At 37.5% G+C, this 15553-nt stretch overlaps 1 protein-coding gene across 12 annotated transcripts in view; it reads right to left on the reverse strand.

Moving 5' to 3' along the window:
- Positions 1–15553, reverse strand: part of LOC5577287 — a 570169-nt gene that overhangs the window by 48230 nt on the left and 506386 nt on the right. For all 12 annotated transcript variants that reach the window (XM_021843494.1, XM_021843492.1, XM_021843491.1 and 9 more), the window contains one exon: positions 8536–9732. In XM_021843494.1, the coding sequence (XP_021699186.1) occupies positions 8536–9732 (1197 nt within the window). The remainder of the gene's footprint in view (positions 1–8535; positions 9733–15553) is intronic.

Below are 15553 nucleotides of genomic sequence, written 5' to 3' on the forward strand. Positions count from 1 at the left end.
GACTTTACTTTATCTGATGAAGAAGTTTTGTTTATTCAATACACACTTCTCCGGATGTGTGGACATAGCATCTACGGATTAACCATATGCCTTTTCGTGTAGTTATGAGTCTTTGGCTTCTGCTCGCAGTATCGTAACTACTGAATCGATTCAATGGGCACTCCAAAGTTTTGCTCCTTTCAAATCTCCAGAAGCAGATAGGATTTATCCTTTTCTGCTCCAGAAGGGATTTGAGTTTATCAAACATGTTTTGAAAAAGCTACTTGTAAGCAGTTTTGCTACCGGGTATATTCCCAGATCCTGGCGTGATATTACTGTAAAGTTTATCCCGAAAGGAGGACGTGCGTCGTATGAAGCGAAGAGTTTTAGACCAATCAGCCTGACCGCTTTTCTTCTAAAATGTCTGGAACGCATTATCGATTATCACATCCGTGATGTTTATTTGGCAAAAATGCCTCTTCATGTGAATCAACATGCTTACCAATCTGGAAAGTCCACTGTGACTCTTTTACACAAAGTTGTATACGATATCGAGAAAGCATTCGCTCAGAAACAATCCTGTTTGGGTGTTTTCTTGGATATTGCGGGTGCCTTTGATAACGTGTCTTTCGATGCCATATTGGAAGCTGTACTAAACCATGCATTAACAATTTGGATTCATCATAAAAAACGACATCTCTTCTCGACAATGCGTCAAGCAGCGATCCGAATATTGAGCGTTTGCGGATGCCCCCAAAGGGGAGCCTTGTCATCACTTTTGTCGAATCTTGTAGCAGATTCGCTATTGAGGCAACTCAATAATAGCAGTTTTCCAGCTTATGGATTTGCCGACGACTATCTAGCATTGATAGTTGGTATGTGAATAAGCACCTTATTCGACCTGATGCAAAGTGCTCTTCAGGTAGTGGAGAGTTGGTCCTGAGCCAGCTATTTCGATTTCGAAGTGCTGGGTGAAGCTTCAGATAAACTCTTTGGCGGCAACTCAGCACCGTCAATATTGGAATAGTTTGGAGTCGTGTCGTCAAACAAAATTGTACATTACTGACCCATCTCCAAAGGTGGCGAAGTATTTAACAAATCTGTCAAAGCAGAATTGCAGTCTCTTGGTCAGAGCGTTGACAGGGCACTGCCGATTCAACTATCACATGGCAAATATTCAGCGTGCTGACTCATTTGTGTGTGATAGTTGTGACTCCGATTATCGAACTTCGTATCACCTGATATGTAACTGTCCAGTTTTTGCGCAAATGCGATTCCAATTACTTGGTAAACACTTTAAGTTTAAGTTATTAAGTGAAACTGAATTCAGAAGCCGGAATCTTCAGCACATTTTGTTATTCTTAATCCGCTGTGGTAATGAGCTATAAGTTCTCTTTACGCTCATGCGTTTTACAGTGCCCTTTTTGGGGCGCTGTTCGAACCCATTGCGGTATGGAGCTTCCCTCTTCAAGTGACCCACAGTTTCCCTTCCCTTTCCTCTCCCATCGGGTAGATGATGAAATAGGCACAAATCTCTCAAATGGTGGGAATGCCTTCTGATACCTGATGGTCGTACATGCTGGTCAAGCAGAGCGAACATCAAGTGAGCACTATGGACCAATGTAAGAGGCTCATTTCCATGATCTGGGACGAGTTGCCGATGGACCAGGTGCGTGTCGGGTGCGATTCTTTTGAGAAACGTCTCAAGCTCCTGGTCTCAAGCACAAGGGAGGATGCTCCCAGCTGCCCTAAAGGTTCTCAATAAACATTGCTTGCATAGAAGTTGACTTAGAAAACAATAACTTGTATTTTTTACCATATTTTTAAAGTGTATTCGAACTTATTGAACACCCTGTTTATGATATGCTTATTTTGAAAGTTTTCAACGTTAGCCGTGAAGTGAGTTACCGATATTCATCGCTATTATTTAACTTGATGCTAAAGCGAAAGACAGCTTACTGAACTGAAACCCAATGAGTATAATAGTGATAAAAAGTAATGACTAAAAAAGCAGTTGAATAAAAAAACATTTTATTTTTGCCGAAGAAGCACTGTACTTGGTTGATACGCCTAACCTATCTAACAAATCTTTCAATAAAAATTGTTTCAGGAGAAAATTTCATTCACAAATGATTCAAGTAAAACCAGGACTACTCTGAAATAGTATATTCATTAACGCTTTTCAGATAATATACTATTTCAGAGTAATCCAGATTTTACTTGAATTATTTGTAACATTGATTTGATCATTTTCATATACTTAAATATGTGTATAATTGAATCTTAAAAGTGCATTACATTTATTCACAAAACAAGAACAAATAATCTTATACGCATTCAAAACGAAAATTGCGGATTGCCTAACTGATTATAATTACTCTCCCAAGCAAATTTAACGAAAACAATAACAATGAAATTAAACCAGAAATAATAGGCCGAAATAAGGTGAAGCTCATACTCGCGCACACACACACAAACAGCACAAAGCACAAACGAAATAAACTCGTTTACCGGGCAAAAGCGAGATTCAATCTAATAAATGAAAATAATAATCATAATGCGAAAGGAAATAGACCGGCGGAGTTTTCCGCAGAATCGCAATTTCCCAAAAAGGGGAGCCCAAACGGTAGGCTGGTAGGAACAGCAGGAGACAACAGCGCAAACAAGATAAGGGATGCTTTCAAACCGTCCGGTAGTCTGCTGTGTGATGGCTGCCAGGGGTCCCATGAAAGGTGGTCGAAATTACTCTTTAGGTTGAGGTTTAACACGGAGTGGGCGTAGAGGCTAAACTTTTGTTATCTATAATATAACCGGGATCGAGCGTGAATTTGGCGTCGATGAAAAGGGTAGCCGTTTTAGGAAGCGATGGTGAAAATGAAATTCTTCGAATTGTGTTCCCTAAATGGTTTATTAATTGTCAATTTTAGGAGCCTAGATATTAAAATTGAATTTAAATTGAAAGTAAACCATGAGGATCAGATATTGATCCTCTTGGAGGGAAGTTACGAACTCACCATCCGTTTATATTATGGTTCAGTGAAGAGAAGTGAATAATTATTTGGATTGAATACGCGAATTAGTGACGTTAGATTGAGGTAACTTGCTGAACTTTTCCGTTGAAATGCTAACGAATAGTTCGGTAAAAGCATTATTTTCACCGAACTTCTGTGAAATCGTGCGACACCCGCTCTGGCAGGCATGAGCTTCCTTTTGTTTCAGTTTTTGCACACCACTTACAAGCAGTGAAAGCTGGCTTAGCGGTGATTGGTCAATTTAGAAACCAAACGAAAAAATGTGGCTAAAACTGGTTCTAGTGGCCTATATTGACCAACGGCATTTTTAATGGAACATAAGGGGGTCTATTTTGTAAATCGAGCAGATTTATGTGACTCGTCTGTAATCACTGGCGATCAAAGTAAGCATGCATATTTCAGATGTCACCGTCGACTCTCATAGTAATTCAGTCACATAGAGTGACAACTGTCGAGAAACTCGAGTGACAGAGCCGTGGTCGACAGTGACTCCAGTCGAGCCATTTTGATCGATTCGACTTATAAAATAGACCCCAAGGTTTCTGCTTAGTTCCGATATTTTTACACATAAAATTCGCAGTACATGCAAGGCTTTTCATATTTTTTTTTCAATAAATATTTTCTCTTAGGCTGCCCTAAACCGGTGCATCTACCCTACTTGAAGTTTGTAATAAATATTAAAATTTCGTCCTTATTTTAAAATTCTTGTCAATCATTCAAATAACTTTGAAAACTATAAGCAAAAAGCATTGTCGACATTTTGTTTGGTTATAAAGTTATTTCAGTTTTTATCATTATTATGCACTATTTGAAAAACTAATTTCATCTGTAGTTCCTGATGTAGTATAGTGTTTTCTTTTCGAATGCCGTAAAATATATTTTTTTTTATTTTTGCTCCAATTTGAGATATTAACAATTGATGTAGGTATGTTTTTTTTCTGTGAGAAATTCGTCAATTGCTTCAAAATGGAAACAGATCCAAATAGCTCATTTGGTTAAAGCATTACTCTGATGAGATATTAGAACTGAAAACGATTGAGCCAGAATACCAATTTTCTGAACCACTTTTAATAAAATTCAGAAATGCCCAAGTAACATTTGAAGCTGAATAATAGCTTATGCAGCTAAAATGTTGTTTATACAGTTTCGTTTCAGCTGAATAAGCTGTTATTCAACTATTAATGTTACCTGGGTGGTTCTATACCGCCTATTAGGGTGCAGCTTATTTTTAGAAACTCAAAACCAAATATTCGTATTCACTTCTGAATTCAAATCACATGAAAAGAGAAATCTCAAAATTTGAGCCAAAAATATTAACATTTAGATGTGGCACAAGCGACTTGAAGGTGAACTTTAAAGTTATACAAGACGACCTTCAGTAAAGTTATCATAACTTCTTATTTTCCACCAATTTTGAAGCTTTTAGCATCATTCTCTTCAAAATTAAATTTATGAAAAGTTTGTAAAACATCAAATTTGTCTTAAATCATTATTGACCATAACTTTATTTCAAATCTGACCATATATTAACGGTATTAAATCTTTTAATTTGCTTTTGAGGATATTTTTTTATAAAAATGTGATGTATACACGGTTTGAAAACAACTAAATAAGCTTCAAAATAATGAATACAAGATTTGAGATCGGTTGAGTATTCATCAAGTTATGGTCAAACATTTTTTTTAGTAAAATGGGGAAATAAAATGGAGAATACTTCTTTTAACTAGGACTAGTTTTGATTCAACACAAATTTGGTGTTATTGTTTCATAAATTAAATCATAAAGAGAATTATGCTGAAGATTTTATAATTGATTGGAAAATAACAAAGTTTTGAAGACTTCGTTAAAGGTTATATTTTATAACATGAAAATTCACCATCAAGTGTGCCACCTCTAAATCCTAATATTATGACTCAAACTTTGAGATTACTCTTTTAAAGAGATTTGAATTCAGAATAGCACAAGAATTTTCGAAGAACTTTCGAAAAATAAGCCGCCCCATTGCCCATGTTCGCAAGGTTGACGTAAGTACCTGAAGTTTTCGGCATATTTTCGATATCTGAACGAAAAATAAAGTTAGTTATCGTATTGTTTATGAAAATGTCAGTTTAAGAAACGAAAGCAAGACAAAAAACTAAAACAAAAACAACTTTGTCATGACAGTTTTAGCCTAAGGTTGAATTTGGTTGTTTAGCGATGAAAAAGTTACAGTTTCTTAAAACTTAATCGAAAGAACGCCTTTCCTTAGTATAACTCAATTTCATCGCGCTTCAATATCATGATTTAGATATTATAAATGATTAAACATTATTTCTATAAGTAGATGAAAAACCGAATTTAGTACTACACCATTTAATTCCACTATAGTTTGTATATTTTGACAGATAAGCGTATTTCGCATTCAACTGTAAGGCCGTCTTCAGTGTCGTGTACTAGACTCGACTTGTCGACACTGAAGATGGCCTTACAGTTGAGGTCGAAATACGCGAATGACATTTCAATTCACATAATGACAGCTCGTCTCGAAGCAAAATTGGCGGTGATTCAAAAAGTGATTTCTATACCAATTTCAAGCACATTTCAAAAAAAGTTCTAGGGCACGGAAAACTCTGAAACTTTGAGTTTTAGTTCCTTTTTTAACGTAGAATCAGAATTTGTAAAAATTGGATAACGTTAAACAAGCCAATTCTAAACCTCTAAATGTATCGTTCCCCGTAAAGGTTTATGGACAAACGGTCGAAAGACAAAAAGTCGAAAGGACAAACGGTCGTATATATGATTTCTGGACCATAATGGAAAGGTAAACCTAAAAATTGGTCGTATACAATAGCTTAGGTAGGTGTACCAATTACGGATACAATAAGTCAACAGTATGGCTACCATTTTTGGTACATAATGGCGCAAAAGTTCGAATCAGCGGGGCAAAAGTTCGAGTCATATATTATTCTCACGGAAAAATGAAAATTGCCTAAAATCTATACATATTATCTCTAATTTTAGCAATATTTGCCTGATCGTGTGAAAACTATTACGACAATTCCACATTTTTACTTAGTTTTGTGGAAACTGCTATTTTTGGATATATTACAATTAAACCTTCCTCTGTCTGGTATTGCGTCCTAACTATGAGAGGAGCTACTTCTCAGTAGAGTTTTCATTCTCGGGAACATTTCCCGGGAATTGAGATTTCCCGGAGTTCCCGTTTCCCGGAAAATGATTTTGTGTTTCCCGGGATTCCCGTGATTCCTGGGATTTTCATATATCCCGGGTAGCTTTATAAAAAAAGAAATAACTATCTATTTTCAAACAAAAACCATCGCACCATTTACTTATCATATAATTCTAACCAATGAACTCACTACATCACTAGTTATATTTCGATGCTGATTTTTTGTTTTTTTTTTATGTAATGAAATAGTTGTTCATAAAATGGATATCGTTTTTGACGAATTTCGCTAAAAAAAAAATGAGAATTTTCAAGGGATCTTTTCTATGAATTCGGTAGGCTTATGAAGTTTTCATGGATGAGTCACAATTTATAATATAACGACTCTAGTTGGATCAAGAATAAACTCCACGAGGACTTTTGCTTAATGCTATAAACTTTGTTGTTCTGAAGCCTAGCATTTGAAATGAAATCATTTCTTTAGAGCAATATGAATAAATTACTCATAAAGAACAGAAAAAAAACCAACAAATTTACTGGTATAAAATTCATATAGGGTCGATGAAGCCGCATAAATAAGAATAAATATTCGAATAAAATCGAAAAATAAAGCCAGTTGTATTGTTTTAGCGTCTGAAAGATTTTGATCACGGTTTTGTAAAAAAAAAAAACACAAAAATACAGAAAATACGTTTTTACAAAACTTTTACATTTTTGCTTTAAAAAGTGGATCAAAAGCTTTTGATTGATACAAAAAAATCTAATTTAATGAATTATTTTGGGGATCCCGGTATCCCGGGATTTCCCGGGAAATGGTAATTTTATTTCATGTTTCCCGGGAAATTTGAAAACTCTACTTCTCAGCTTCTCTTCTTATTAGCACTTCCACAGTTACTTACTTTGCAAAAAGATCATCGACCGACGGGATTCGAAGCCACGACCCTCATCTTGGTCTTGCTGCGTTTACCGTTACGGCTAACTGTGCTCAATTAATTCTGTTTTGACCATTTTTTCATGAGTTTTTAATGGATATTTTTCTGCAAACATATAATGTCTGTCATAAAAGTATCGACGTTTTGTGTTTCAGCCAGCAAACTTTTACCCCAAACTTGATTCGAACTCTTGCCCCACCAGTGGGTCAAAAGTTCGTTCAAGACCTGTTATAACTAATAATGAAAAAATATTTTGACACATGTTTGTTGGCTACTATCAATATGGTGAAGGTTCACTGTGTGATATTTATTTCTTTTCAACTGTTATAGTTGTTTTTTTTTCTGGAAATTTTAATTAGTCCTCGAACTTTTGCCCCACTTTACTCTATTGAACAAATCTCGCGTAACTTTTAAAAATGGCATATCTAGCATTTAGAGGATCTCTTGTTTTACTTTCTTTTTAATCAATAATTGATCCACGTTAACCTCTTCTGTTGCGTATTTTGTATAAAACGCTGGTCAAGTGCATTGTAGTTGTATATATAGTGAAAAACTTCTCAAAAGCTTTAGCATTGCATTGTTACGATCGAAATAGAGCGAGAAAGAAGAGAATCTCTCATTACTGCATAGAATTTTTTGAAAATTTTTCGCGAGTAATGTTCTTATCAAGGGTTGAGTATCATCATAATCAAATAGTTTTATCATTCCTGTGAACATTAGCCGTTATATTCTAGTGGAACAATAATAGAAATCTCCTTTTGTTCTCACTATCTCCATCACTCATACTATAGCCATAAATGGTACTTCTACCCTACATATTTCAATTTGTAACCTGTTGTTACAGTTCTCAATAAACAAACTTCCATAACTACTCTCGATGTTCAATTCTCGGTATTTCTCTCTCCGTTCAAATGCGTTTTCGTGCCTTTAGTCTCTCAATAAGGATCAATATGGTTGATTTATTCATACCTTACATAGTGTCTCAGAACAGCGGTCTCGCTCTGAAGGCATTATCACGACATAGTTACTAGAAAGCATTTCTCGTATTGATAAATTTCATAAGTATGTAAAATCTGTAAAATCATTGCAGCAAATTTTAAATCAGTAAGCACTAAGCGAAAACCAAATCAAAAGTAATTCACTCAAAGGGTTTTTACGAAAATAAAATAAAACTGAAACAAAATAATCATCCTGCACGCACACAGACCATAAGATACGTGAGAGCAAAGGAGTAAAGATATTGGGTGGCGGAAAAACTGCGAACAGCGATTTATCAACGCGGAAGCGGAAGAAGGAAGAACTCAAGAAAAGCGGTGCGTTGTGGTGAGTCACACGGATTACACACACACGCACACTCTCAAGCACACACACACACACACACACACCCACACAAACGGGTCTGAGGAGGTCTGAGGTCTTCGCTTACCTTCGCTGCTCCCTGGTCCTGCTCGGCAGCGGCAGCGGAAGCGGAAGCAGGCTCACTAGCAGCGGCACCACCCACTTCCGTTTCTACCGGTGGCGGTGCGATGTAGTTAAGCTTATCGTTGGTGGTGTTGTTCTTGTTAGTGGAACGAATGTTAGTAGCGGCAGTGGAGATGATTTCGGTCTCTGAATCGTCGAACTCGTTAATGCGATTGAACGCGGGGGAGGTAGAAGCGGTAGTTAGCGGTGTCGTGGCGGGGGGTGTTGTGGGAGGACTGTGGGCAGGAGTGGTTGTAGTCGTGGGTGGTGCTGAGGTGCTTGCCTTTGTCATCTGTATGGTCGTGGACGGGGTCTTAGTCGTCATCGGTTTGGTCACGGATACTTCTGTAGTCGTGATTGATGCGGTGGTTCTCGATAAGGATTCTTCCGAGTTATCTTGATTGGATAAAATAATGTCGCTATCCGGACCATTTACGGTTGTCGTTTCCGGGGTCGTGACCGGTATGGTGGACGTCGATTTCAAGTATTGTGTTGATGTTGTCGTTGCGGAAGTGGTCTTCTTAGGGGAGATACTTATGGATTCGGTGGTTGCTGTAGTTATGGGAGGAACAACTTTCGAGCTTGTAAACGAGCTTCTACTTTTGGCATGGGGAATGAGGGGTTGTTTCGTAGTCGATAGAGGTTTATCTTTCGTCGTTGGAAGTTTGTGTGTTGTATGAGGAATGTGAGTTGTTTTCAAGTGTCCTTTAAGAGTCACCGCATCGTCAATCACGTAATCGTCCTTGAAGACGTCTCGGCCATTGAATTTCTGAACGTCTGGTAGTAATCGTTCAGTTTCTATGAATTGTTGGATATCAATTGCCTTATGTTTGGAAGATTTTTTCGCCAACAAGCTTTCCTCTTCAATTTTCAGCTGCTCGTTGTTTTCTATCGTTTTTGTGATTGTCGATTCTAGTTGGGAAACGCTTTCCCGGATGTCGGCCTGAGTAAAATCCTGTTGGTCGTTGGATTCAGTCTGAGAGTCTACTTTTTTGTTCGAGGGGTGCTTTCGGTCCAGCACACTGGCAGGCACAATATGATTATCTTCGCTCGAATGTTCGTGATGTTTGTGTCCACCGTTACCCACAGTCTTGAATTTGTCACTGGTGTCGATATGCTTGGTATTGTGGTTTTCGCTGTTAGTAACGCTCGCATGTGACGGCTAAATTACATTGCGATAATCCGTAGTGATTAGTGGCGGGACCAGTCATAGAAGCGGACGCATGGTTGATCACAATCAGAGAGACAACACGATGACGGTCAGTAGTGCCGGTGGCGCAGGAAAAAGAAAAAGTATTGACGTTATTTACACACAAGGAGGGAAAACAGCTGAAGGCACATTGCGAAGGGGTGAGAGGGATTCAAATTTCACAAACACACAAAAAAGGATTAGTCCCTAACTTCAACTGGAGATTTATTACTCGAAATAATAATGAGCACGATGTAGAAAACAATCAAACTGAGAAACATCCTGTCAACAGAAAAATAATCATAAATGCTAAACCATAATCCATCCCCTATATGAGCAGTAAAACCATTCAGAAGGACATTCCGCCTCAAATTTCATTCATGCTCCGGAACGAATGGCACAGACCAACGCATATAATGGATCCCTCCATTATACGTGCAGCACACCGTAATGACATATTTCCGTTTCGGTTTGGACCGGTTGGTCACAATACTTTTTCGACGTTCGTTTTCCAGCCAGGATCACGCGCTAACGAGATCAACCGACCATGCATTCGGCGTCCGTCCCCCGTGAAATGGCATGTGAAATTGGCAACACAGAGTATCGATGAACGGGAACGATGCCGTTTCCGTTCAGTTTTGGTTTGTTAAAAGCAAGAGCAGAAGCAGTATCATATTTTTTCCACACTGAATTGGTAACAAATGCTGAAACAGAAATTGATATACTTTGACAGTTCTCGCTAGCTCGTTGGTTCGTTAGTTTGTTCGTTTCTATTGAAAAAGTTGTATTCAGTGGTTTTCAATTTCTTTGAGGTGGTGATTCTCTACCGATAAGTACGATAAGCTAAAAATAATATTTCAAACTGCATTGATTGAAACTACAACATCATCTCGTCAGAAATCTATCATAACTCTCAGAAATCCAAAAATAGTCTCGAATAGAATCCCGATCAGGATCATATAACAAGATTATAACACATTTCTGTCAACAGCAGTTATAAATAACATAAGTTGATTAGTTTGGTTATGAGGTTCGCTTTGTTCTTAGGATTTGTAACAGAATTTCGACATTGCATTCGCAGGTCTGTCTGTTGGGCCCATATAGCCGTGGCGGTAAACACGCAGCTATTCAGCAAGATCAATCTGAAGGTCGTGGGTTCGAATCCCAGCGATCGAGAATATTTTCATAAAGGAAATTTTCTCAACTTCCCAGGACATAGAGTATCTTCGTATCTGCCACACGATATACAAATGCAAAATGGTCAATTTATCAAAGAAAGCTCTCAGTCAATAACTACGAATATGCTCATAAGAACACTAAGCTTAGAAGGAGGCTCTATCCTAGTTGGGACGTAACATCAGAAAGAAAGAAGTTGTACGTCTATCGCAAATAACAGACTAAGTTATTGTTATTGTTCATTGTCACATATTTTGTAAATATATTTTTTGTTTTGGATCATCCTTGACACAAGGATCCATGCAAGGAAGATGCAGCACAAAACACAGCAGAGTAGAATTCCATCAAATATGAGTGCCATCACAACTCCGCGTGGGCTGTTTTATTCTGGAGTGACACTCAAGAGTTCTTTAAAAGTGTGCGTGAAGGTGACCTCGATTTTTTTTTGTACTCTCACTCGAATTGTTTGAGGATCTGTGTTGAAAATTTTGAATGCTATTTTAATTCCTCAGAAAAAAGTCAAAATTGCATCATTTTGCATTGCAGAGAAGTTTCTGTCAAGCCTGCTTAACGGGTGTTCAGTAGAAAATTATAATGACTTAAATACCTTTCTGTAATTGAAGCAAAGAGCGTATTTTTTTTCTCTCCAAGAGAATTGCTCTTTGGAGTACCTAAAAATTGCAGAGAAGTTTCTGTGAAGCCTGCTTAACGGGTGTTCAGTAGAAAATTATAATGACTTCAATACCTTTCTGTAATTGAAGAAAAGAGCGTATTTTTTTTCTCTCCAAGAGAATTGCTCTCTGGAGTACCTTTCGCTCGGGTGATGTCAGTTCAATCGAAGATGGCGTTGAAACAGCAAGCACTCCGCGAGCGTGTTGTACGGTTTTACAGTACGTGCTGAAAGAAAGGAACGAGACTAACTAGCTCCAGTGCCGCCCCATTGAGGTCTTTTTCGCCTCTCTCAGTGCCCTAGAGTACTAAAATAATTAGTGAACTAAGGATATGAAGCAGTTGACCACGAGGATCTGGAAGATGGACGCCAGTACCGTTCAGCGCTCCAGTGAGAGCATCGCGACTGATCAGAACCCCTTCTCCAAAATTCATTGACGTTCTTTGAAGAATAAACATTACCCAAGTGGTTACATTTCATATATAATGCAGCTGCATTGTCGTGAGCCTACTATTAAAGTAGTACAAAAGTGGAGATGGGTCCTTATAAAGTTTAACTAATGCAAGAACGTCGATAATGCAAATTTATAAAGTAATATTAGTGCAGCAGTGCAATTTATAAAATTACATTAGGGCATTGATATATTTTTAAACCTTAAAAGCCCGACATGAACCTTGAATTTTTAAATGGCCACAATATGGAGACCAATAGATCAATTAATTTGAAATAAATTTTGAAGTAAATACGGTTAGTTGATCTTACGATCCTTGGATAAGACTGAGATATCTTTCCTGATGCCTCCTTCTTTTCTCAACATCCAAATGAGATAGAAATTTGGTGTCTTCGGCAAAGTTACCCAATAGATCAAGAACTATCTGGCGGTGAAAAGTGTGATCTGAGAGAGAGGAGACAGCTGGCTTAGATTGCAAGATCCTTAAAGTCAAGGGAACCTGTCATCAACTGTCACTGGGAAACCGCACATTTGAAGGGCAAAGCGTGAAAAATCGTCGAAATTCAAGTGAACGTAATTAAAATTTCTAGGTGTTTTTCGATGATTTTACATTTCAAAAAGTTGAATACCTAAATATAGTTGTGTGTTGGCAAACTACTATTGATTTTTATATATGCATATCCTTTTCCTAGTGAACAACAATAAATGAATATGATTTTGACCAAAATAAGCTCATTTGACCGTTGTGCACAACCCCAGAATTAAAGAAAGAGTTCTAAGAAGGCAAGAAAACATGCCAACTGTCAGTGAGTTGTCTCCCCTCTCTCAGAGTCTGATTAAGAATTTTCCTGCTAGGTGGCGCTAGTGACAAATTTTCTTCAATTGTCAGTATTTCAAGATCCTTATCAGGAAGATTGGTGTCTTCGGCAAAGCTGTTCAACAGATCTAGGGCTATCTGACGGTAAAAAGTCTGATTGAAAATAGGGGAAGGGGTGGTAAAATGAACACCTTAAGGATATCATCGAGTTTCTAATAGAAAAACGAGGAATTTGTATAGTTCTATCCCACAACATCAAAAATAGGGATGTTATCTATAGCAGTAACATGAATTCAGACTAAAATAGCTGAATTATCACATAATTTTGGCACTAGCAAAAATCGATGAAAATCTTAATTTTACCTGCACAGTGTGGGTAAAATGAACAGCTGTTGGTGAAAAATGAACATCATGCAAAAATCGTGAGAAAAACAAATAATTCTGAAAATTTTTATTGCCTTACCGAAACTATATCTATTAATGATTGTAACCCATTCAAAAAGAATTCTAAAAGTATCAGATTTGACATCAAATGACAACGATATTCACATCTCTGAAAAACCTCTAGTCTTCCGAGCTAAAAGTTACGTCAGTTCTGATTTTCAAACGTAGATTTCTAAAATCTTAGTTTTCGTTGTTGTTTTCACTTTAATTGACTTATGTATCAACTTGAACACTCCGATTTATGCTCTAAATCGTCCGTGCGTGATGAAAATTCATCGAAATTTGTTTTTTCTCGGTAAAAGGCACGGTGTTCATTTACCACCCCTGTTCATTTTACAACCACTTCCCCTACATCCACTAGGTGGCGCCAAGCATGGGAAAATTCACTCACTCACCCGAACGCCACCAATAAACAATTGCAAAAAAATGTGCTGATACCGAACAGTCAATGATAGCTGAATCGTACTGGGTGCAGTGTAGCATGAAAGCGTCGAAACCGATTGTGTGAAAGTGAGAATCGTAAGGAACACGAAGATAAGTCAATACCAATAGACTTGTATCTGCGAGACACGAGTGAAAGCATTAAGCATCCATTCGCCGAATGCATTAAACTGACTGAGCGGATTCCCACTCACTGAACCATTCTGTGGTGTGGATTTCCAGTCAGTGAACGCTCATTAGCACTCAAACCCGAATGCCACTCCAACGGACTCAGAAAGTTACGTTTTATGTTTCGATTAGTGCTCGCTGAAGAAACAGAATGGGCAATGGAAATTGAAACGTTTGGCTTTGTTTAAGAAACGGCTTTCTCGATCCTGACTGTGCGTGGAAGCGAGTGAGGGAAACGCAAAAACTGAGTGAGTGTTTCCCATGCTTGGGTGGCGCTAGTAAAAAGAAATTTTCAATCTGCTCTACAATAATCCTGTTGATTATCTTGAATGGATTCCAATAAAAGTTTGATGGTTGGTTTGGTTTGACTTTATTAACGAGATTTTTAGCCCTGGGCTAGTTCATCTCGGGACCAACGGCTTTACTTCCCTTCCGAAGGAAGTCGTCACTATAACTTTTTACGTCATAAGTGACTATGTCGGGGATGGGATTCGATCCCAGGTCCTCGGCGTGAGAGGCGAGTTTTCTAACCACTACACCTGGTCCGTCCCCAATAAAAGTTTGAGTGTAATCAGTTAAAAACTATGATTTTTTTTAAATCGACGGGTGCCAAAGAACTCACAAGGCTGGTTCGTGGATCTATGGTAAAATCTGACAAGGGAAAACAAATAAAATAACATTTTTTAAATATTTGTTATGTTACGAATCGGTAAATCAATAACATAACATTGTCTCATTGCTACAAATCTCTTATTGTGTTATATTGTAACATAACGCTGAAAGCCATCCAATTTTTGGGTAACAATAACCGTGGTATCTTCTCTGTAGTTTTTAATCAGTCCATGTAACAGGATATTCAGTTAATACCAGATCGACACTGTTTGGTAAATAACCGCGAGTTTTGTGGTATATTCTCAAAAACAACTATATTCTGCAGTGCCATGGAGGTAGTTTTGTTCTGTAAAGCGTCACCATGTTTTTTAATCACATTTTGTTCTGAAAAATTACCCATACTTGATCAATAACTGTGGGGTGACTGTAATCCAGTCTACTGTGGTCTACAGCAAAAGAGCAGTAATTGAATGATCATCTCAGCATGATATAGTTTAGACTTTGTTATTAATAATAACAAATTATCCTTTCGTCCTATCAAAATATGGTCTTCGGCAAAGTTGTAGCCGGGAAGATTTCACATTAGAAGAGTTCGATCACTTTACCTTAGATTATTATGACGAGTTGTTAGAGAACTGAGCACAAAGGTTTACTTTATCCATAGTAATACCCATAAAAGACGTGTGCACAACGAAATTTCTTCCGAATCACTACAAATTTTGGGAGAATGATTCTCATCATAATTGGCACCGTTTAAGCATAGGGAAGCAAAAACTTCAAAATTTGCATCAGTCTAAATGAACAGTGGAAGTAAGCGATTACTTGTATGCTCACTAGGACGGTTCAAAATTTAAAATGTTTGAAAATCTTCCCACATTTTTCATATCATCCTTATCATAAAAATAGCTTTACGTGAAATTTTTTGCTTTCTAGGTGGTAAATTCAAGGTGGCCCAAAGGAAATGTAGGTTTATATGGAAATTACTATGGGAAATTTTGAAAAATGTTCCAAACAC

Source organism: Aedes aegypti, chromosome 2, assembly GCF_002204515.2.
Source record: "Aedes aegypti strain LVP_AGWG chromosome 2, AaegL5.0 Primary Assembly, whole genome shotgun sequence".
Classification (NCBI taxonomy): Eukaryota; Metazoa; Arthropoda; class Insecta; order Diptera; family Culicidae; genus Aedes; species Aedes aegypti.